Source organism: Lutra lutra, chromosome 7 (assembly GCF_902655055.1).
Source record: "Lutra lutra chromosome 7, mLutLut1.2, whole genome shotgun sequence".
Classification (NCBI taxonomy): domain Eukaryota; kingdom Metazoa; phylum Chordata; class Mammalia; order Carnivora; family Mustelidae; genus Lutra; species Lutra lutra.
In genome coordinates this window covers 142,773,238-142,797,033 of record NC_062284.1, presented here as the reverse complement: position 1 = coordinate 142,797,033, position 23,796 = coordinate 142,773,238, and the positions used below count along the sequence as shown (strand labels likewise).

The following is a 23,796-nucleotide window of genomic DNA, read 5'->3' as shown; positions in this document are numbered from 1 at the left end:
ATGGCTCAGGTCATGATCTCAGTTCCCGGGATCAAGCCCTGCACTGGGCTCCGAGCTTCGAGCTTCGTGTGGAATCTGCTTCTTCCTCTCCCTCCGCCTCTGCCCCTCCCCCTGCTCCTGCTCGTTCTTTCTCTTGAATAAATAAATAAATCTTAAGAAAAAAAAAAAGGGGGGCGCCTGGGTGGCTCAGTTGGTTAAGCAGCTGCCTTCGGCTCAGGTCATGATCCCAGCGTCCTGGGATCGAGTCCCGCATCGGGCTCCTTGCTCTTCAGGGAGCCTGCTTCTCCCTCTGCCTCTGCCTGCCATTCTGTCTGCCTGTGCTCGCTCTCTCTCCCTCGCTCTGTCAAATAAATAAATAAAATCTTTAAAAAAAAAAAGAAAAGAAAAGAAAAGAAAAAGATTCATGTCTTCCCCGCTCACAGGACACATTCCTACACCAGCTAAAGGGAACCTCGGAGGTGGAGGAACAGCAACAATGACTAAGCACCTAACACCGGGCAGTGCCCTGAGCATTTCTGTGGATCATTTCATTCAACTTTCACAAAACCACACAAAGCAAATACCACTGCAGTTCCCAAATTGTGCACAAGACACCCGAGGGAACCCCAGAAAACTCACAGTGGTGCCAAGGGACACTTTTAACTTTTTAAAGAAAACACAGCAGTATCTGTTAACACCATACAGACTAGTAGTTGAGGTTCTTTTTTTTTTTTTTTTTAAGATTTTATTTATTTATTTGACAGAGATCACAAGTAGGCAGAGAGGCAGGCAGAGGGAGAGGAACAGCAGGAAGCAGGCTCCCCGCTGAGCAGAGAGCCGGATGCGGGGCTCGATCCCAGGACCCTGGAATCATGACCTGAGCCGAAGGCAGAGGCTTTAACCCACTGAGCCAGCCAGGCGCCCCCTAGCTGAGGTTCTTAACCACTCCAACATTAGATCGCTATGCATTTCTTTTATCGGCATCTTATCTTTGCAAGCTGGGTTTCCAACAGTTATCATGATAAAGAACAAGTATCACCTGAAAGGAGGGGCGCGGTGCCCGACCAGCCTCCGACATCTGAGAACCTGTGTGTACCCAGCAGGTGTGAGGTTGCTGGGACCCAAATACTACTCACCGTCTGGCCCTAACACCTTCGTCAGCAGGACCAGAGGACTGCTGTGTGTTTGTCTGGGCCTGGAAAACAGGGGAGGGGGGTCACTGTGACACAAAGGGCACTGTGAACTGAGAAAATCTAAGGCTGTCTGTACGATTTTCTCTACTTTATAGATGGGGAAAGTGAAGTACCAAGAGGTTACAGAGCTAAGGTTCAAGCCCAATTACAGAGCTATGGTTCAAGGCCAACACAAAGCAACACGCCCCTCACAAACTCAGCTGCCATTAATTGGTCTCCCACAGACCACGTGCATGGCAGGCAAACATTCAAACAAATTAGGTGGTGGGCAAAGTATCCAAAGACCCACTTACAGGTCTTACGCTTTGTAGTCCGGAATTAGGACGGTGTGCTGTCATCTGAGAAACTCTTTACACATTCAACTATGAAGAAAACATCTTCACAGGATGCCTGGGAGGCTCTGTTGGTTAAGCGTCTGCCTTTGGCTCAGGTCATGATCCCAGGGTCATGGGATGGAGCCCTGCGTCAGGCTCCCTGCTCAGCCTGCTTCTCCCTCTCTCTCTGCCTGCCACTCTCCCTGCTTGTGTTCTCCCCCTTCCCTCTGGCAAATAAATAATATAATCTTAAAAAAAAAAAAAGAAAGAAAGAAAAGGAAAGAAAAGAAAACATCTTCTCTAAAGACAACTGGAGGACAAGCCCGGCCTTGCGCGCTGCTGCTCGCCACGCCACTGCTCTCAGCCTCTGCCCACGATGCTCCTTTGGTTGTTCCCTCTGCTTCACACTCCTGAGTCCTTCTCACATCTCCAATCTCTGCCTGCACGGCATCTTCCAGGGGTTCTCCCCTACCCACTGGCCACTTTTCTCCATTTTCCAATAAATAGCAGTTTGTAATTTATAATTAGCTTGTTAATGAATTAATCTATTAGTCTGTGAGCTAGTAGAGCTGGCCCCGGCATGGTGTCTGGCGCCCCACAGGTCCTCAATGAGTAGTGGCTGCTTTCATAAATGTCCTTCCTCCCCTGGGCTGCAGGGTCAAGAGCCAAACAGAAGCAGCATGGGAGGCCCGTGCTCTATACCCTCCACCCTCCATGGGAGGCCCTTGAGCATATCCAAACTCCAGAAGGGTTCCCAGAGAGTCCCCCGAGGCCAGGGATTAGCACTTACGTGTCTGATGGAAGCAGCTCTTGCTTCTTCCTCATCTCAGCGGCTGCGGTCCCCAAGATCACTTTTAAAATAGAGCTTTAACTATCTCCCTCTGGAAACTCAGAAGGGCTCTGTCCCGGAGTATTCTTATTTTAAAACACCTATTTTCTAAAATGGTGAACTTTTGAGGCTATTGCAAACAATTAAAATTGAGAGAGATCCACGGGGAGATGGGAGGGGGGTGGGTAATTATTATCAACAAAACCAATGAGAGGGAACAAATGTATTGGGCCAAAAATCTAATAAAAGAAGTATGAGAATTCTGGTACAGCTCTGCGGGAAGCAAATTACTCTTCTGCGTCTTCACAGACAATACGCGGGAGAGGCAATTTATTAACTTGCGCCACGTTGGCCTCGGCATTAACCTGTATCCCTAAAGTACTTAACTCTTATCCAGGAAACTGCTTACTTAACTTGCATTAGGACACGCAGGGCCAATGTAGGCTTACTATTCACAGCTTCAAATTCAATTTAAAGGGATTCCTGTTCCAATTTCCTGTAGAAAGTTACTCCATGTTCTAATACATCAGTGTCAGGAAACACGGCCTTTACTTAATTTCTTCTCATTATTCATACAACCAGGGATCACCCAGAGCAATTTCTCCTCCTTTGTGTGCCTAAGAGCGATGATGGGGCTTTTACTTTTCATCTTTTCGAGCACCAGCTGCTTGTAGGCCTCCACTTCCTTCAAGAGCAAGCCCTCTAGAGACCCCTGATCAGCTTCCTGGGGGCCTCGGCATGAGGACAGAGCTCGTAACAATGACATTCAAATTTAACTGCTAATATTTCTAACTGATGCATATTCCAAAAGGCAATGAATGTAGAGTCAGAAAGCACAAAGACTAGCCCTGAGCCACCATGTCACCTTAGGCCAGGCACATCTCCCAGTGTCCTCAGACTCCTCACTTAGAAAATTGCAGGCTGGGTCTGGATCACTGAGTCCCCAACCTGATAAGCCATGGAGCCATTTGCTCAAAGGCAGCCATGTGAAGAAACCAGGTTGTGACACAGACAGTGCAGAACTACTGGGGTGGGGTGGGGGGGAACCGTGTCTCAAGGCCCCTACCTCACCATCCCCAGAAGCAGCCCCCCCAAAATCTCCATGGAGCCCTTGAAGCCCCCAGAGCATAGGCTGCAAGCCATAGATGTGACTCATCTCACAAGCCCCTCAAATAAAATAAGTCTAGTGCTCCAAATTTCCTGCGCAGAAGCAAAACATTCTTAATAAGACCGTAATGGAAAAATAATTCATGCATTTTATTTCCTATTTAATGCATTTATGTATTTTCTACAATGAGCACACATTATTTTAATAATCAGAAGAAAACAAACATTATTAAAAAGAAAATAATTCACATAGCTTTAAAAAAGCACAAGTACCCGAGGCACAGAAAAGACCAGCAGGGAAGGTTTGCGTATCCTTCCTGCGTCATCTACCAGCGCTAACTGCTAATTACTTTCCTCCCTTCAGAGCAGCAAAATATCACAAGTGTTTGGAAAGGTCTGATGAGTCACCAAACGCTCTGTGGCTCTCAGCTGCGTCACTGAATCCCATGCAGGCCTACGTAAATATTCCTAATATTTATACACCGCCCCCAACCCTGGGCTTCAGAGACTGGGGTGGGGGGGGGAGAGGGAGAGGTGGGGGTGGGACTGGAAGAAAAAGGAATGGCTCTGAGAGAATGGGGGGGCGCCTGGACTGTGGCTCTTTCCCCATCTCAGGTCTCTTCAGCCCTAACTACCACACGGGGCTGAGCAATATTGGAATTCAATCTACGTAAAAGTGGGTTTTCAATAAATGGAGGCATTTTCAAGCCCCAAAACTGTAACTGCATTTATACTTACGCCTTGGGAGTCTGTAATAAAGGAGGGGGAATAGACACAGAACTATCTAAAGTCAGGGCTAACACAACCCTCCCCCTATTCGCTGTATCCTAAGGGCCCAGATTGTAGCACAGAAGCATCATGGGAGGCCTCCCCACGAGTTTTCCCTCCAATTCCACAACCACCCATTCTCGAACTTTCCAAGGCTCTCAGTTCCTATAGGAGAAGCTCTAGATTCACCCCCGTGGCTCACAAAGCCCTGGCCACAGCACCCCACACCCCGGCCATTACCATATTGCCGTTACTCTCTACCTTAGCGCTCCCCCCTGTGCCTGCTGAACAAACAGTTGTGCTTGGGCCCCAGGGCCCCCCTCAGCCAGCACTGCCTCTCTCCCAGCCCCACTGGCCCTTGCCCCAGGGCCAGCTCAAATGTCTTCTCCCGCCCCACCAGTGTGGCTCTCTTCCTCTTTGCTTCCCAACACCAGCCAAGCATCCTTCCCAAGGCCTGTCTCAATTTATCTGCCTGGACACTCAGCAAGCACCTCGGATTCTCAGGGAAGAGTCCCCGTCCAACCTCGGGCAAACAGACCTGATCTAACGAAACTGGGCATTGGGTCCTATTCAGGCCCTAAAGTGTGAAACTGTGGTTCTGCCTCTTGGTAATTTCATGCTTCAGGGGAAAGCCGCACCAAAACCTGCAGAAAGAACACAGCAAGAGCTCCCAGGGCGCATCTGATGCGAAGGGTTTCTCCGGCTTTCACGTAATGCGCAGCCACCAGTAGTTGCTGCCCTGGGAACGTACCAGCCTCCAAAAGGCCACCTGAAGAAGGCAGCGGAGGAGTGTAAAGACATCCCTCCGCCTGTGCCCACCACCGCTTCGGGACCCATCCAAAACCCAGAGCCCCCACCCAGGAAGCCGGTCCCACTTATCTCAGCCAAACCGAGTTTCCAATCCCTATCGCACCTGAGCTGGGGACATGGCTAGGGCTTTGGATTTAAAGGCTTTTCCTGCCTCCTGGACTATGAGAGGCATGTGGGCCCGAGAGTAAACAAGGGATTATTCGTGTCAAAGGAGGATAATTACGCCAAAAATGTGAGCACATCAATAAGAAAGTAGAAGCAATTTTTCTGGAATATAGGACACGATGCAAATTAAATGTCTGAGTGCTGAGTATGTATCATTACCTAAACTCTCAGAAACTCTCCTGTTACTGTTACAATGTTAACCACCATCTCAGCGCAGCATCTATCTTCTTCCCCTGGAAGGACTTCAGCAGGACTTCTGGGCATAACCCACTCCGCCCTGGAACTGCTGCCGCCATCCTGCTGACTCCACACCAGGAGCTAATGAGTCAGGCTCCTAGCACTCAGCACCTTCAGTCCTGCCCATCAACCCTCTACTGGGGAGCAGCTCTGAATCACCAGAGGGGGTGGGGAGCAGCCATAGATCTACCACCCCATCTTTTTTTTTTTTAAATGTCAGTTCTGCTTTATTTTCTACCCCCTCCTTCAAGAATTTTGACCTTTTTTTTTAACCCACTGAGCCACCCAGGCGCCCCTTGACCTTTTTTTTTTAAATATTTTATTTATTTATTTGACAGAGAGAGAGAGAGAGATCACAAGTAGGCAGACAGGCAGGCAGAGAGAGAGGGGGAAGCAGGCTCCCCGCTGAGCAGAGAACCGGATGCGGGGCTCTATCCCAGGACCCTGAGATCATGACCTGAACCGAAGGCAGAGGCTTACCCCACTGAGCCACCCAGGCGCCCCTACCACCCCATCTTTAAAACATGTTTCACATCTGTCCAACTGCCCAGGGCCTGCCCCTCTTTCTCTATCCCCATGTGTGTCATTCATTCATGCATTCATTCACGCACTCACGACACAAATGTCTACTGGCACCACTCAGTGTAAGGCCGAGAGCACAGAAGTTGCAGCCCACCTTAAAGAGCTCAGCCCAGGGCACAAAGAGAAGATGGGGATAGGGGCTGCACACATATGGCAGGCACTAGCTCTGGAGGTTCCGAAGGATAGGAATTAGTGAAGCTGGCGGGGGGGGGGGGGGGGTGGATTATGGCTCTGTCACCTGACAGCAGTGTGACCCTGGGCAAGCCACCTGAGAGGGACGTGGTATCAGCCACCCTGCTGCCACATGGCTTTCCCCACTCAACTCCCACCTCTTCACACTAAATAGAGACTCCATCTGCTTCAGTCTCCCCTTCACCTGCAAAATGAAGAGAAAATGCCCAGAGTGACCTGTGGAAAGTGGGGCTATCTAGCACGTAGTGCACAGTAAGCGGATGGCAGCTGCTTTCTTAGTGGATCACTGAATTACCCCACCTTGGCACCCAGAACAGGAATCACACCTGCCTTACGCTCCTCACCCAAGTCCACACCGTCGATACCGAACAATCCAAGTGGCCTCCAAAGCCAGTCCCTCCCAGCCTCTGTGCTGGGACACACCTCTAATATGAGAATGAGCACCTCAAACCTCCCTCCTCTGTCCTCTGCTTCGAGCCTCGGCCCACATGGTTTGATTGAGCTGGAGCCTCCAAGCCTTGGGAGAGCCCCATCGGGGCCACATCGGGGAGTGGAAAGAACTTAGGCTGTGGAAGTAAACAGTCCTGGTCTCCTGCCCAATTCTGCCGCCTGCTAGTGGCATGCTCCTCGGCCCCCCGAGCCCCCTAGGCCGCAGCATGGGCATGCTACTGACATCACAGGGGGTTCAGGCGGACTCACTGGGTACACGATGCCAGGCACTGAGCTGAGCACAGAGTGGGATCTCAGCATATGGGAGCTGTCATCGTTAACAAAATTCAGTCTTAGGAAGCCGACCACCTTGAGTTCTTGTGATACCAGATGAAGTCCATGCTGGCACAGCACCCTTCTACTCAGGGCCTTCATCAGGCAGGCCAGAACCCAGGCCAACAGGAATTAACTTAATGCTCCGTTTGGCGGTGCCTCTAGGTCCATCATCCCTCCTGATCCCCTGGAAGCTGCCGGCCAAGCAAACTGGAATATTGATCGCAGCAATCATCCCGGTGCAAGTCTAAGGGCCAGGCACTTCATGTGCGCTTCAGTTAGAAGAGGAGGCCTGCCGCTCTAATTCTGCTTCATTCCAGCCAGCTTCCCTCTGGGCAACAAATGGGCTCCTAAAAAGTTGAGTTAATCACTAATCTATTAATGGAATCACACCTCCACATTGATTTTACACTATTGTTTTGAAATAATGCACATTCATTCTCCATCTTCAGTTTCAAGCATGGGAAAGGAAACAAGAGTTATCCGTGCCTATGCTGAGCTCCGGGCATCACTCAGGGCTGCCATCTTGCTGACTCAGCACGACAGCCCAACTTCACAAGAAACAGGCGGGAAAGGCCAAAGACCTTCCCTAGGCACCCTACAGAGAACCACAGTTCAAGCACAAGCCTGCCCAGCTCCTTCCAGGAGTCCCACTGATCCCAATAATTCCTGAGGCTTTGTATCCAATTCACTCCCTCAATATTTGGCCATAAGTGCTTTTGTTGGAAAGGTGGCCAGGTCATTCTAATCCAAATGAGCCCAAGTCAGGTTTACTTCTTGCCGGGGGGCTGGGTACTCCCTAAGATGCAGAGATGAGCAAGAAACAGATCCTCCAGAGCCAGGGCAGGGGACCTAGTGGCACATGGGGTGGAGGGGAAGAAGACCCATTTTTCTCCATACATCTATTTGTCTGTGTTTAATCTTGTACCAAAATTTATGTACTTCTATTCTTAAAAATAAGCTTTCAAATGAAGTAAGGAGAAATGGTTTCTTCCCCTTGAGGAAACTTACAATCAAACAGGAGGGATCAGACTGGGTCTACAAAGGAAATGTTAACTCACCCAAACAAACATTTATTGGGCACTTTTGGTATGCAAGCCCTGAGCTACTCAAGACAGATTCACACATGTAGTGAAACTCAGCTGTCAATTCCTTGGGGAGGAAAGGACCTCGTGACATAAGGGTATCCTCCCAGTGGGTCTCCCCAAAGGCCGGCCGCCTAGGTTTCTCCCCTGGCATTTCACTTCATCCCATGACTCTGCTCCACTGTGGCCACAGATGTTAGTAACTTCTCTACCTGCTTAATGACGTCCCCTGGAGGTCACATGGAGAGAAAACTGATTCAGAATCCCGAAAACTCATTTAGCAACCCTGCAGGAAGACTTGGGAGGGACACCTGTAACCCACTCATTACCTCATTTAGCTAAAGGTAGTTTGGAGATCACAAAACCGCTCCACATAAAAGGCCCTTGGAGATCACAGCAAACCTCTGTGTTTTCCAAATGAGACACCAGAGCCAGAGCTGACCTCACTTGCTCAGGGCCTCAGCTGGTGGACGGCAGATCCACAACACGGACTCCTGGCCCCTGACAGCCAGCTCATTGCTCTCTCGATCCCCCGCGGCCCACCTGTCTTGTCCCTGTCCACAGTAATAATCCCACAAAGAATGAGTCACTCACTTGCCCAGATCATGCCGGTGAAGTCAGAGGGTGATTTTTTTAGGAAAAAGTAATAACAAAGGAAAGGGGAGAAAAGCATCTTAAATAAAGGTTGTCTTTCCTGACATGATGGATGGAAAGCTTTGGGCATGCGAGGGAGTGCTGCGTGGTTATACGGAGGTAATAGCGGCCGTCACATGTCAGGAGAGCAGATGCCACTACCTTCTGACAGAGGGCACTCAGAAGAAGTCGCAGATAGAAACCTTTCTCTTTACCTTCTGAGGGGTAGAACAGTAATTTGCCTGAATTGCCAAGATCTGTTCCAGGCAGCATCTGTGCAATAAAGAGAGGGATAGAAAGCTCTCCCCCAACCATGCCATCACAGGCAGTCATAAGAAGAGCAGTCAAAACTGGGTTTTTAAAAAGCCTCGCACAATTGAGCAAAAGTACTATCAGCATTTACTACTGGCATTTGCTACACCTTCACCAGCACCTACTAATGGCAGTCACACCCCAGGAAGAGGCACCTAGGAGGATGATAGGGGCCCCTCCCAGGAGTCTGTGATGACACCTGAGAGCTCCAGGGGGAAAGGGCCAGCGCCAGCGTACAGAGAAGAGGACAGAGAGCTGCGGGCAGTTTGAGTCAGGGGTCATTCATCACACCGCTGCTTCTTAAACTCTCCAGTACTTTTCAGTTCCTCTCTATGAAGTTTTTCTTTTAGAATAGAAACAAAATGAAAAGTCAAAAACAAGAAAAAAAAATTAAAACAGAACACTTTTTTTTTTTAAAGGAGCACAAGAACCTGCCGGTACGAAGCTATGGGGAGAAGGAAGCAGTCGTCCAGCAGGGGCCCGGGAGTGGGGTGGAAGGGGCACCCAGAGAAGACAGAACCCGAGGAGCCCAGACAGGCTAGGACTTGCATCACAGGGAAGTGGGGACACGGGGATGTGGGCTCGGGGTCACTCCCGCCAGGGCTATGGGAGGGGCAAGAAGCCTAAGACACTGGTGGGGAAGAGAAGGGTCTAGCTCCCAGGGCACTCAAAACTCGTGGGCAGGACTGGTCTGAGACTCCTGAAGCAACCAGAGGTGATAAGCAAGGAAATACTTAATTAGGTGGTGCAAGGGGGCGTGCAGGCAGGGCTGCGGCCACCAAGAGGCCCGGCAGAAGCAGCTCAGTGCAGCAGAGGCTGCGGCCTCGGGGGAGGGGGAGAGGCCCCGCCTGCTCCCGCAGCCGCTGATGCGCCCCGGAGGCCCAGAGGAAATATTATTGCGAGACAAAAACTGAATTATGAAATCCGCAAGCAATAATTAGTTTAAATTACTACTTCTACTTGAATAATTAAACACGCTTATTTTCACTCACTGATGTTTTATTCATTACCATACATCTTTCCTGAAAGTTGTTTTTAACGTGAATATTCTTTTATTTGCAAAATTCCCACAGAGATTTACTATGCTAATTTCAAACCTTTCTTCTAAAATAAAAACAACAATAACAAAAACACTCCAGATTATCATCCATTAGTGACTGCTGTGTGGGGGCCATCATCAACTTAAGTCACAGCAACTGACTAGAAATACGGCGGGTAGTTGTAAAGTTATTCACACACCAAAGCTTCCTTCCTTTAAAATTCACTACTGAACGGGTGATACTTAAATAAGCTTTGGAATGAGTAGGAAAATAAAAAGACCCAAGTGCAGCAAGACCATTTAGGCACAGACGGGAAGAGCCGTGGCTTTTTATCACACTCTCTATTAACGACAACGTTTTCACGTTTCCACAAATAGCGTTTGGGTTTTATAAGTCTTAGTTTTACACCCTGGAGCCAGGGTACCCATAAGCACAGTAATAAAGGCTTAAGGTTTTTATTAAGCAAAGCTACCTTTGGGAATAAGTACTAACTTTAACATAATCCTCAAACTAACTCTTCCCTGCCGGGCTATTAGGTGGTGTTGGCTCAGTGGCCCAACTCCAAATCCCGGCTAATGCCAACAAGCTGAGCCCCAGTCAAGCCTGAGCAAACAGGAAGGAACAAGGCCGCCACCGCTACAAACCAGCCCCACGAAGGCCCAGAAGCCAACAGCCCTCCGAGGGCCCCCAAAGCCTAGTTAACGTGCGGGCACGAGGGTTGTTCCGTAGGACTGATGAGGCCGGGGTCAGTGGATTACTGTGACAGATGCCAGAAGGTGCCAGCGACTCCGCCCTAAAGCACCGGCCACACCCCACGCGCTCACGCACACGCGCACACACACACCCAGATCTGTGGCTCAAGCACAGCCTTCCCTCTCCGGGCTTGGACCCACAACTCGTCCCAGAACATTTGTTGAGTGAAACTAAGTATCCGAAGATTTTTTAGGACCCCGATTATGTGTTCCCTGTCCCCCAACATCCTTTAAAAGCAGTCACCATCTCAAGAATTCAGCAAATGTGTAGACCCACTTCCCACATGAAACTTAAGATACTCGGGGAGCCTACAGAGCCACCACCTTCTGTGGGGTGGTTTCCCTCTTCATATAACGAAATTCAGCTGAGTGTTTTTCACACTGGTTGCAACCAGTCTTCCAAAGCAAGGAGGAAATGATTTCTCAAATTCTGAAGTTTCCAAATCAAAAATGACCATCTACTGAACAGAATTATAAGCTGTGGCACCGGTCTGCCCTCTGGAAAATGAAAGGACTCCAGAGGCCACAGGCCAGGGCTTAGCTGATTCTAGAATTCAACAGTATCTGCGTCATCATCATCGTTAGAAGCATCCAGAAAGCAGAGCAGAGCTTCTGCTGGGCTTGTTTCCGTGGCAACAGCTTCACTGGCCTGTTGCGGGAAAGGAAAGGAGGAAGGGCATGGGAGCCTGAGAGGGAGAGAAAGAAACAGAAGGGGGGAGGGCAAGGGGGAAAAGCAGAGAAGAGAAGGCGAGCAGGGTAGGCATGGGGGAAGGCCCAAGAAAGCAGGATGGAAATGGTGAAGGAGAGGATGGGAGAAGGGGAAAGGCACGGAGGAGTGTGACCCAAGGAAGGGACAAAAGGAAAGCAGGGACTTCTGTCTGAGGCTGTGCATCCACCTATGTGCAAAGAATGTTCTCGCTTCCCTCACTAAAGGTCAGTCACACTCCACTCCCAGTCACCACTTCAAGACACACTCATCTGGTAAACACGGGGAAGCCGAAGAGAGGTCCAACTCCAAGCCCTAATGAAGGTTAACACAAGCCCACAGGTCTGGCTAGGTTCAATCCAACAGGAAAACAGCAAAAAAGGGGAGGAAATGGAGACGTGTTAGTACTAGAGCAGCCAGTTAGGGGGGACAACAGGCCCATGAGAGGTGAGCATGTTCAGCCTCATTACGGCGAAAACCTTCCATGGGTGAGATTCAGTCTGCTCCCTGCCCCCACCCTTCTCCGCAAAACCGTTAACAATAAAAAGAACAGGGCTCTAAAAGCAACGTCAGATCCTGGGTTGGATCCTGAAACAGAAAAGGGACATTAGCAGAAAAACTGAGGAAACCTGAAAAACTCTACCCTGTAGTTAACAGAGTTATACTGATATTCATTTCTTAGCTTTGACAGATGCACCAGGATTACATAAAGTGGAGGGGATGACAGGTGATAGGTACATAGAAACTCTGGATTTTACGACGCGTCTATAAATCTATTTTCCAAAGTTTTAAAAAAATAACAAGGGCTGTTCAAAAACAAGACTCCTATTTTTCTAACAATGATTTATCTTTTTCATATAAAACCAATGCCCTTGATAGGGTTTAACTATCATCAAGTTCTACTGGAATTCTGGCTGACATGTTACACTAAACGCGGCACTCCTGCAGCAGAAGCCAATGATTAAATTCAAGACGTGTTAGCAGTATCCCTTCCCTCCGGAGCAGAGCTGTAAGACGTGACGTGCCCCATGCATCAAGGAGCAAGGGCCCTGGACAACAGAATGAGGACAGCTTTGAGGAACCCGCCCTCCCGACCTCACGGCCCTCCATGAGCAGTCAGAAAGGTTCTATCTGCGAGAAGCGAAGGGAGCCAGTCCTTCTAAAAACAGATTCTGTTCTTCCACCGCCCTCCTGATTTCCCGCCTCCCAAGTCTTGTCCAGACAGTCCAGCTCCCTTGTTTTACATGTCCAAGGCCAGCACCTTCACCCTACACCCCTGCAGTCTGCGGCTGGCAACACAGTCCTCCACACCCTCCAGCCTTGGCACAGTCTGTTCCCTCAACCCAGAATGCTCTTCCATCTTGTTGCCACAGAACTACTCCCACCCGTCCTCTGAGACTCCTTGTGACTCTCCCTGGCACTGCCCCCTTGGGGCTGTCCTTTGTGCCCCACAGCGCTTTATCCTCCACTCCCTGAGAACAGGAATGATGCTACACTGTAAGTATCCGTCTACCAGTCTCTCTTTCCCAGAGTCCCAGAGCCTTTCAAGGAAGGGTGAGACACCCTAACCATCTCCGTATCCCGCTCCTGCCCCGGGCACCCAACTCTTGCATCCGATGCTGAATGAATGAACCGAGTCACGAGCGCCTGCAATTCTTTTGAAAGAGAAAACACCAACCACAATCTTGCATCTTGTGTTAGAAGGTCAAAAAGGTTGTATCTGTAAGAAGTGAAGGAAGCCAGTCCTTTCGAAAACAGACTTTGTTAACAGAATGACAGGTCCCTTTCCACAGACATAAGCGCTGTACAAGTATCCTCTTCCGACCAGGAAGCTGAAAAGCTTTCCCAAGGTTTTGGTTTCCTTGACAACAGCATTGCCAGAGACAAGCTGGGAAATAATTAAAAAGTATGTTCCGTTCATGTCAAACTTTGTAAGTGTTTTTAAATAACGATCAGGCCACGCTCAGTGCAGACAGCATCAGTATGGACAGAGCCGAGGGCACACAGGGCACCCCATCCTGCCCTCTAGCAGCACCTCCTCTGAACATGGGGGCATGAATGAAGGAACTTAGCTCTCCGCCCAGGACGACATTCACCACAGGCCCCCTAGCTCAAACAGGGAGATTCATGACTGCACTTTCCAAGTGCCAGGTCCTGGGTCAAACACGGCTGCGTGTAATCCCCACGGCGCTTCCTGGAGCTGGCTGTCACCCTGAGCCCTGCTGCACCCCACCGCCCCTGGCCTCCCCTCTGACCCCTGGATCTCATCACAGGGCAGCCAAGACAGGGCCGTAGAAGAAGCTGGCTTCCTTTGAGCTCCACCGTCCTGCGGGTCCACGTCCCCACCCAAAGCCTCTCCTGTTGGCTCCCATCCCCACACCCTGCCCTGGGGCTGCAGGAACCTCGAAGGAAGATGGAAGGCACCAGCCTGGGAACAGTGGTCAGCTCTGAACTTGATTTATGTGTCTCCTCTTTTCAGGGTGGCTTTTCATGGTCTGTTCTGTTTTTTTGTTTTTTTAAAGATTTTATTTATTTGACAGACAGAGATCACAAATAGGCAGAGAGGCAGGCAGAGAGAGAGGAGGAAGCAGGCTCCCCACTGAGCAGAGAGCCCAATGTGGGGCTCGATCCCAGGACCCTGGGATCATGACCTGAGCCGAAGGCAGAGGCTTTAACCCACTGAGCCACCCAGGCGCCCCATGGTCTGTTCTCTTTTAACAGCTTTACTGTATTCGTATATTTTACCATAAGCCTCCCGAAATCCTTTCTGGATTTATGATTTATAAATAAATGATAAACAAGGGCACAGCTGCAAGGATCAGTCCAAAGCCACTACCTGGAGTGCAAACGCAAGCATTTCAATAGATGGGGAGGAACCACGGCTTTGATTCACCTCCCAGCTACGTCCTCAAAGCCGGAAGACTGCCACCTCCATCACCCCCAGGGATGTTTCCTGCATGAGCTAGAGGTGGGAGGAAGGACCAAGGCATGCAGGCAAGATCACTCCCTAGACTCTCCAACCCCCTGAAGTTCAAGGAGGCCCACAGGAGCATGACAGACTGAGCAGGGCTCATTCGTTCATTTACACATGCTGCTTAAGCCTCTGCTACGTGTCCAGCTCCTCCAGGAGCCAGAGATACATCAATCAAGAAAACAAGCCCCTGCCTCATGGAGCTCTGCATCAGAGTTCTTCCCAGTGTGCAGATGAACTAATTAAGCCTCAAAAAGACTGGGGCGCCTGCGTGGCTCAGTCAGTTAAGCGGCTGCCTTGGGCTCAGGTCATGATCTCAGGGTCCTAAGATGGAGCCCCACACTGGGCTCCCAGTTCAGTGGGGAGCCTGCCTCTCCCTCTGCCTGCTGCTCTCCCTACTTGTGCTCACTTGCTCTTTCTCTCTGACAAATAAATAAAAACTTAAAAAAAAAAATTAAGGCCCTTGCTCACACTCACGTGACTACCTTCTGGGGCTCCCGAGCAGGAAGCCCACAAGAACCGCCCCAGAGCGCAGAGGCAGACAAGCCAAGTCCAAACGCCAGCTCTGTCTTTAGGAGTCACACGTCCTTCACTGTCCCTCCCTGGTCCTCAATTCTCTCATCTGTAAAACAGGCCTGAGGAAGCCGTCGATGCCAGCTTATGTGATGCAGCACCTGCTACATGCCTGGTACTCCCCTAAGAGCTCTCCACGGTTTTTCTTGTTTAAACCTCAGAAAACTACGATTGATGCTATTATTATCGCCGCCTACTGATGGAAAAACAAAGGTCCCAAAAGTTATACAGCTTAGTCCAAGTCACAGAAAGCACAAGGCCAGGGCTGAGCCCCACAGTGAGCCTCCCAAGCCCGAGTGACTATCCTGCACCCCAGCTGTGGGTAAACGAGGTGCAAAGCCCTAGTGTGGGTACCTGACCCAGTGTGGGCCCCAGGGGCAGCAGCCGGCCCTGTGCCCTGTCCAGGCCTAAAGCCTGCCACAGGTCCTGCCTGGCTCCCTTCAGTGGATGCCAACACTGCCCCGGCCTGCCAACACTGGTCGCCGCCGCAGCTCGAGAGTCGGAGCCCAGGGCTCTCCTCCCGACCAACCTGGCTCCTCATCTCCTCATCTTCCGAGACCCAGCAAGACCCAGCTCAACCTTCCCCTTCCCCAGAAACCTGTCCGATCTTCTGCCCCCACCCTGACAGACGCACCCCACTCCTCTTGTGCGCTTTCTTGCCAGCAAGGGTATGTCTGGTCTCTTTGAGCCCAGAGCGTATACAGAGCGAGCACTGAATCGGCGGCTGGATCAACGGATGACCAAATGAAGAAAGAAGTGGAGACACCAAGTCTTCTGTAATGACCCCAAGGGCCATCTCTCTCACGCACTCTGTGGCACCTGGTCCCTAGGCCCCTCACCGCTCATACCGCAGACAGAGAGCCCAACCAAGGCCTGACTGACTCACTGGCCACACAACCACCAGGAGCCACCACCACGCTGCAAAGCCAGAAAACAGGAAGCCATGTCTGGAAGAGCCTAAGTTCCTACAGAGGCCTGCTGGCATCCCTGGGCACACACCATGTTATTTGTTCAACGAATCAAGGTAGCTAGAGGTACACCGGATGGCGAGCCTCCCGTGTTTAAGAACTTGGCTTCGCGGGCAATTGCAGAATAAACCCTGGCTAGAAGTTCTTGATAATCCCTTCCGTTTATAAGGGCTTTAGAGTTTACAGAGTGGCTTCCCACATCTGACCTTGTCTGTCCCTGACAGCCCTGTGAGGCCCTTCTTTCACCGAGTGTGGATGCCCAGAGAAGCCGGGCGGGGGCGGGTGTGCCTCACGAGGGTGCTCCCAGTATGTTCAGCACCGTGCCAGCCTCTGCCCCTGCCTCCAGCGCCGGGCTCGGGACCCTCTCCAGGCCAGCGCACAGTCACCAGGGGCCCGGCCACAGGCACAGAGCATTCCCGAAGGGCCCTTAGAGTCCCTGACCCCACCTGCATCTACTTCCCAGCCCACTGACGACACGGGCTCCAACCTGCCCTGAACCTTTCCATCCTCACCCCTTTCCAAGAGGTGGATACTCCCCAAGGTGACGAGTCCTGAGTGCTGGAAAGTTCTTCCTCACAGGATGCCAACCTCTTCCCCTACATTTCCACCAGTAGACCTGCTTTTGCCCCGGAGTAAACCAGAGTACAGCCCATTCCTCTTCCCACCACAGCCCCACTAGCACCTGAGGACAGCCGCCACGCTCCCTGGCGTGTCCCCATCACCAGGCTCGCAGCATCATGGCAAGACTCCAAGGAGCCAGGATATTCCAGAACATGCTTGAATGAGAGCAAAGAACATGCAAAGAGACCAGGACGACAACAAACAACTTTTCTAACCAAAGGTTACAATGAAAATGTGTTTTAATTTGTGTTTCTGTACCTTTCAAAATAATACTTCAACTAGTTCAGAAAGATACCACTTGTGTTTATAAAAGCCCTTCAGTTTTCCCTGCAGTTGTCGGGCTGTGTAAACACACTGTGAGCAGGGAGAAAATTGCTCCTTGTGATACTGTTAGTGCTGGCTTGTATGCGAATTAGAATTCTAAACTCAGCAGGTTCAAAATGTTCTGAAAGCAATTGTGGTGTTAGGCTAAATAATTATAGATCACGTTCACTTAGAGAAGGGCCTTTGCCCCCTTGGGGCTACAAGGGAAAATTCTAGGCATGATAGTTAAGCAAAATAGTTGGTTATTACTCAGGCTTTGCAGTGGCAGTGCAAATTGGTATAATCCTTTTGGAAAGCAATCTGAGGAGAGAAGTATCTGGACCCATGAAAATGTACAAGCCTTTGACCCAGCAGTCCCACTTCTGGGAATTAATCTGAAGGAAATAATCCGACAGAAAAGGATTTCATGCATGAAGACAACCACTTCAGTATTATCTACAATAGCAAAAATTAGAAACCACCTAAGTGTCCGAGGACAGCTAAGTAAATTACAGTTAATCAGCCCGACAGAACATCATGGACCCGGCACAAACTGACAGCTCTCCGAAGACGCAGAGGCGGCCGGTGGCGCTGCGGCAGGAGAGGCTGGGAGAGAATGTTAAGTGCGAGGAGCAGGCTGCAAACCTGTATGCGCACTCTGTGAAAAACACAAGCTCATATGGACCAGAAACGGATAGGAGGGTGTTGAAAGGATCACCGTCATTGAGGTGTACGCTGGAACTGGGAGGTTTTTTCCCATCATTTTATAATGTTAAATCACCTTCACAACAGGCAGAAGGGAGGGCAGCGAGAAGGGGCAGGGAGTCCAAGGGGGGCTGGGACCCTCCGGGATCATGTTTTAGTCACGCTGTTTGGAAATCTAACCACGCAGGAGGCGGCAGTGACACAGCAGCGGCTGACTCGCGCCCGGCCACCGGAGCCGCGCGATGACACCGCTATTACCCACACGTACATCCCGCTAAAGAGAAATTACAGATATAAATCAAACCGTGCTCCCCAGGCTTCTTGGTGGGACCCTTTTACACTCTCTGAAGTTACTGAAGACTCCAGAAAGCTACTGCTTAATGTGGGTTATTATCAATCCACGTTTAGCATATTCGAAATTAAAACTGAGAACACTTCAGAGTATTAATTTATGTAAAAGTACCAATAATAAACCCGTTACATGTCAACATAATCAACATCTCTTATGAAAAGTAATTTTATTTTCCAAGACAAAAAAAAAAAAAAAAACATCAGCAAGAAGGCACTGTTTACATTTTTGCCAGCTCCTTAATGGCCGGCTTAATAGAGACAGCTGGGCTCGCAGAGCCGCTTCTGCACTTAATCTATTATAACAGCACACGTCCCGTTGCCTCTGGAAAACTCCATGTACGCTCAAGAGAAAAGGAGAATGGAAAAGGCAAATAACTTCTAGGTACTATTATGAAAACAATTTTCACCCCCCAGACCCTGTGAAAGGGTCTCGAGGACCCCGGGGGGCTCACAGAGCGCACTGAAAACCACCACAGTGAGTCGCGGCGTTAAAACCCCGCTGCCACAGTACGTGGGGGGGGACGGAGGGGTTTAAAATCACATGGATAGTTGGAACTCGACTATGTTGCCTTTTATCTCCAAAGACTGGATGGAAATATACCAAAAGCCCACAGTCATCGCCTCTGGGCGCAGAGATAATGGGCAGTTTTTTTCTTTATACCTTCCTGTTCTTTCCATAGCATACATGTATTTCTTTTATGGTCAAAAACAACATTTCATTTTTGAGGAAAGGCTGAGGCGGTCATGGCGCACCCGTGCCCTGCGGAATAAGCTGGATGGGAAGCAGGTCATTTTAAATCATCAGCAGCCAGCATCAGTGTGAGGGAGCGTCATGAAGCAGGGCTGCTCCTTAATATCCCAATCGATCCCTGGCACCGAGCACACATTCATCACGGCGGGCACAGCCGGCCCCGGACCCACAGAAAGCCTGGAAGAGATGATGAGAATTGAAACTGGCTCAAGCTAATCACTGCTAGATGAAGGTCAAATATAGGTGACTATTTATCAGATCTTGAGATGGGGGAGGACATGCCATGCTCTAAGGCCACAGGACAATTACAAAGGGAAAGGTCTATACACTTGACCCAAAAAAATGTCAGGTTTTCCCTGTAAAAAATAATAACAATAAGGAAGTACCAAAACGCAAAGTCAAACAACACATGGTGGGCGGGGGGAGGGATATGATGACAGGTCAATATAGTTAGTATGTAAATTGCTGCAGAAGAGAAATGCTAAGATGGCAGGAGACTGATGGACAAAACCCACAAACACTTATTGAGCATTAACGAGCTGCCGACCTGGTTTTAAAGGAGCTGCACGCGAATGAATTCATTTGGTTCTCAAATAAGACACCACTCAATTAGCAAATGTTTAGGAAAGTTAATAATTCTTCCACTGTCTAGGGGAAGAAGACACAGTCACATTTACACATAACTGATGGCGTGTGTCATAAATGGAAGGCCTCTGTAGGCGCTGAAAAGAACATAGTAGATCTGTGTGCTGGGAGGAAAAGCTGGCAGCTGGAGGACACATCGGACTGACATCTGCACGCCCCACACAGAGACCCCAGCCTTCACCCTGGCTCAGATGCCTGAATGCCAGCAGCCACGGCATGAAGAGTCCCGTCTGGGAAACTGACCAGGGTACCCAAAACACGTCGGGAGGTTCACGTGGGTTGGGGTCCTGCCCTAGGTGCCAGCCGGCCACCTCATCACCCTGCAGCAACCTCCCTGTGGACAGGCCCCATCCTCCCTCCCTCCCTCTCTCTCTCTCTCTCTCTCTCACACACACACACACACACACACACAGCCTCTGGTTAGATCAGCTTTCACCAGCCTCCTCCCTGAATAGAAATGAGCAGGGCAGGGTCCCTGTCCTCTCACATGAAACACAGACACCAAAACAGGGGTAAAAGGAGGTGACAAGGGGCAAGAACATTTTCCAAAACATAGGAAAACTTTCAAAGAACTCCAACTGCTAAGATAAGACCTTGTAAATATGCAATTTTTTATAAAAAATGACATATTCTTTAAAAAAGGAACATTCAGAAAACAAGAAACAGCTCTTGGAATATAAAAATATGATAGATCAGAATAGAACACTTTTCTGAATATAAGTTATACTCAGTTTAAAAAAAAAAAGTTTAAGTATATGGCAGCAGAAATGCAAAATCAAAAAAATATATATTGAAAGATAAAGTGGAGGAGATTTCCCAGAAAAACAAAACATTAAGGCAAAGAGAGAACTGGAAAGAAAAGGAAATTAGAAGCTCCATCCAGGGATACCCAGAGCAAGGAACTAATCTGAGTCCCCAGATCAAAGCCCTTGACAGGGAACCTCCCGAGGGGTATGGCCTATCTCCCCGTGGCCCCTGCTCCACAGGAGGGGACATGGTGCCCAACGCCTCGCCCCTAGCGAGGGAAGACCGGAAGGCCAGCCTGGAAGCAGCTCCAGGATCCTCCAGCCATCTGGTCCTCCCGCCTTTCAGCCTAGGTTCACAGAGCTTGTGGGGGGGTGAGGGTGGGAGTTGCAGGAGTCCTGGGCTGATACAACTGCTCTCCCTTGCATGCACTTCTGACCATCCCCTATGCCCTCACCCCTGCACCCTGCCCCACTCCCCTCACACGGGGGTCTGCACCTGGGGAAGAAGCCTAAGCAGGGACAGCAGAAGCTTCGAGAAAAGGTGACAAGGTTGGACTGTGCCCTTCTTTTAAGGGGCAAAAGTATGGGGGCAAGATAACCATCACAAAGTTTGTAAATGCTGCTTACAAAAACAAAGCACCTACGGTATAATTAAAACCAGCTGATGCTCATGGGAAAAAATGTGGAAAGGAAAAGCTGCTTACAAGACATCCACAGTCGTTATGCCTGAGTGGAGACCTATGGTTTTTTTTTTAACTTCTACCTTTTTTTGTATTTTTCCCAAAATTTTAGCACTTTTATGATAAAATTAAGGTAAACCTAAAACAACTTACTCTTTTAAAGGAGAGGGACAAAGCTGTCACTGGGCAGTAAATGGGTGCCTTTAAGAATCTTCTGTGTCCAAGTTTTAAAAGCAGCAAGAAATAATTTACTAGACTGCCTCAACTCTTAACTGTGCCAATTTTGCAATCTGCATTGTTCAATTACATTAAAAGCATTTTCCCAAATTGCACTATTCTTCCCTTAATGACACGGGATGAGACTGGATGAGGCTGGTTCCCTGAGGACAGAGGCTGCACCCTCGCACAGCACTGTTTTCTCCCCGTCAGCATCTGGCAAGCACACAGCCTGCCCTGCGTACACTCTTAAAGTTCAACGCAACGAAGTTTTCAAAAAGCAGAAAACACAGCTTGGGTTCTGCCACACTTCCCTTTTCTTATTCCTCCTTCAACTTAAGGTTTTTTTCTGCAAGGCGAAAGCTTGCAAGGCCCTTCTGGCAAGCAAAGGGAAAGTGGGAAATGTCTCATTTGTTGGCCTCAGAAACGTTGCAGCTTTCATATGGGGGAGAGGAGTGTCAAAAAAAAAAAAAAAAAATCACTTCCCACAAAGAAGGTTCCAGCTCAGGATCTCACAGCAGTTCCCAGAAGCTTGGCAACCCTGCTGTCGATGGGCTGGACACCCTTACTCCCACCCCTGGGACAACTGAGATGACCATGAACTTTCCCGGAAACAAAAATACACAAAAGGTGGGAAGGGAGAGGAGCACCCCAGCACCTCCTACAGAAGATCCCAGCTCCACATCACCACCTGACTTCACTGGGTGCCCTCAGGCAAGTGTCTTCCCCCCCTTGGGCTTCTGTAAAATGAAGACGGACCCAGATGATCTCTGCACACATGCACACGCAGCACCCAGTCTCTCCTGGCCTTCCCCTAATTACCCTCGGCTCACTGTTAATCATTCACTCCCCAAATACCAAACGCCCACCACCACAACCCAGCCCTCCTCCCCAGCTGTGCGGCTCTCATTTCCAATAGATTTGCCTCGTGCTTGGAATAAATTGCCAATCATCTGCATAATGCTCCACAACTCCTCACTCTACACATCAAATCATTTCTCAATCTCATTTTGTAAAATCCATCAAGAATAATTCTTTCAAAACTGAAATAAACCTTCACTCTGGCACTTGAATCCATAAATTCCTTGTCTTTGAATCTGAGATATATTACTTCCTACAAAGCACATTTAAGATATCCTAATATAACCAGATATGCTAACAATGATAAATCAACGGGATCCTGTAATACATAAAAATGCAAATCCAAACCACTACGGAAATCATCTCTTTTCCTTATGTCCCTTAGCAGAACCATAGGACTTTGAGGCTGGGACAGAGCCTGGGCACAACTGGGGAGAGGGGATGCCCATTCCCATCCCTTATCCTCAGAGGCAAAAGAACAGAATGAGTCTTTCAGCTCTGCATGCTCTGTGGTCTGACAGCCGCCCATCTTGCTTCTCCAGTATACCAGCTGTGTGATCGCGGGCAAATCCCTTAACCCCTCTGTGCCCCAGCCTCCTTGTCTGTAAAGTGGGAAGAAGACCAGCCCTTGCCTCACAGGCCAGTCACAAAGAGGAGCTGAAACATTTGGAACCACTCCTAGGAGGTGGTGGTGAGGGATGGTGAGTTCTCTCCAGCCTCCTCACTGTCAGAGGCCACAGAGCTGGCAAACAGCACAATGAGACCCCCAATGTGGGTCTTCAGCCTCCACAACAAAATCCTTTCCTTCAAATGCATGTGAGAAGGGGGCCCCAGACCCAACTGATCTGGTGCCACTCTAGGTGGGCACCTCTTCCCTGCCCCCAGACTCCCTCTCCTGGGCCTCTTCAGGTACGAAATCGCTCCTCCCCAGGATGCCAGAGGCCCAGACACAAAACGTGCTGAGAGCTGGCAAACCACTCTCCAATTCGTTTTCTTCTACCACATTTTAAACGGGATCAGTTTGGAGACACAGACCCAGCCCCCCAGTACATGCCTTCCAAATAAATGTGCCATTTTTGAAATGGGAGCAGGTAAACAGCTTGGTACAAAGAAACCCAAAAACTTTTCAAATTTTAAAAGTATCTATTCAGGAGTACTGACATGGAACACTTGGAAAAACATGTATCTGTAGACAGATTATTAAAAGATTCACAAAGGGGCTCCTGGGTGGCTCAGTGGGTTAAAGCCTCTGCCTTCGGCTCAGGTCATGATCTCAGGGTCCTGGGATTGAGCCCCGCATTGGACTCTCTGCTCAGGGGGGAACCTGCTTCCCCTCTCTCTCTGCCTGCCCCTCTGCCTACTTGTGATCTCTGTCAAATAAATAAATAAAATCTTTAAAAAGAAAAAAAAAGATTCACAAAAACAAGAGTTACATTAAGTTGGAGGATTCTGGGTGACTCGCCTTTCTTCTAACTGTTTAATCAATAAAAGAAAAGGGGAATCAGGAACAGGTCTTTCGGGCCCTCCCACATGCTAGGCACTGCGCAGCATCTTCTCATTTCTTCTACATAGCAACAACCCTCACGGGCAGCCATTATACTCATTTTACCAATGAGAAAACCAGGGAATCAGAGAGACAAAGTGATTTTCCCAAAGTCACACAGCTACCAAGTAGCAGATACAGAATAGGAACCCAAGGGTCTCATAACAATAGCACCAAAGCTTTGCCAATCTATTTGGGTTCCACTTACCAGACACAAAGGCTTTAGCTCAAGCCCGGGTGTAAATCAAAGCCCATCTTACCTCCACTAAGGCAACAGAAAAGCATTATGTATAGCCCTGTTCACTGAAGTACTGGCGATTTCAGAAAGAGAAGCAGGTAATGAAAGGAAACAACACAGAAATGACAAAGCAAAGTCTTGAACTTGAGACAGTCATA

At 49.3% G+C, this 23,796-nt stretch overlaps 1 protein-coding gene across 2 annotated transcripts in view; it reads right to left on the bottom strand.

Annotated features, from left to right (window-relative positions):
• Window positions 1–23,796, bottom strand: part of WDR25 (WD repeat domain 25) — a 141,596-nt gene that overhangs the window by 108,360 nt on the left and 9,440 nt on the right. Inside the window, exon 4 of one of the 2 annotated variants that reach the window (XM_047738980.1) lies at window positions 12,728–12,826. The exons of the other annotated variant lie outside the window; for it this stretch is intronic. Within the exon in view, the coding sequence (XP_047594936.1) occupies window positions 12,728–12,826 (99 nt within the window). The remainder of the gene's footprint in view (window positions 1–12,727; window positions 12,827–23,796) is intronic. 2 annotated transcript variants of the gene reach the window in all.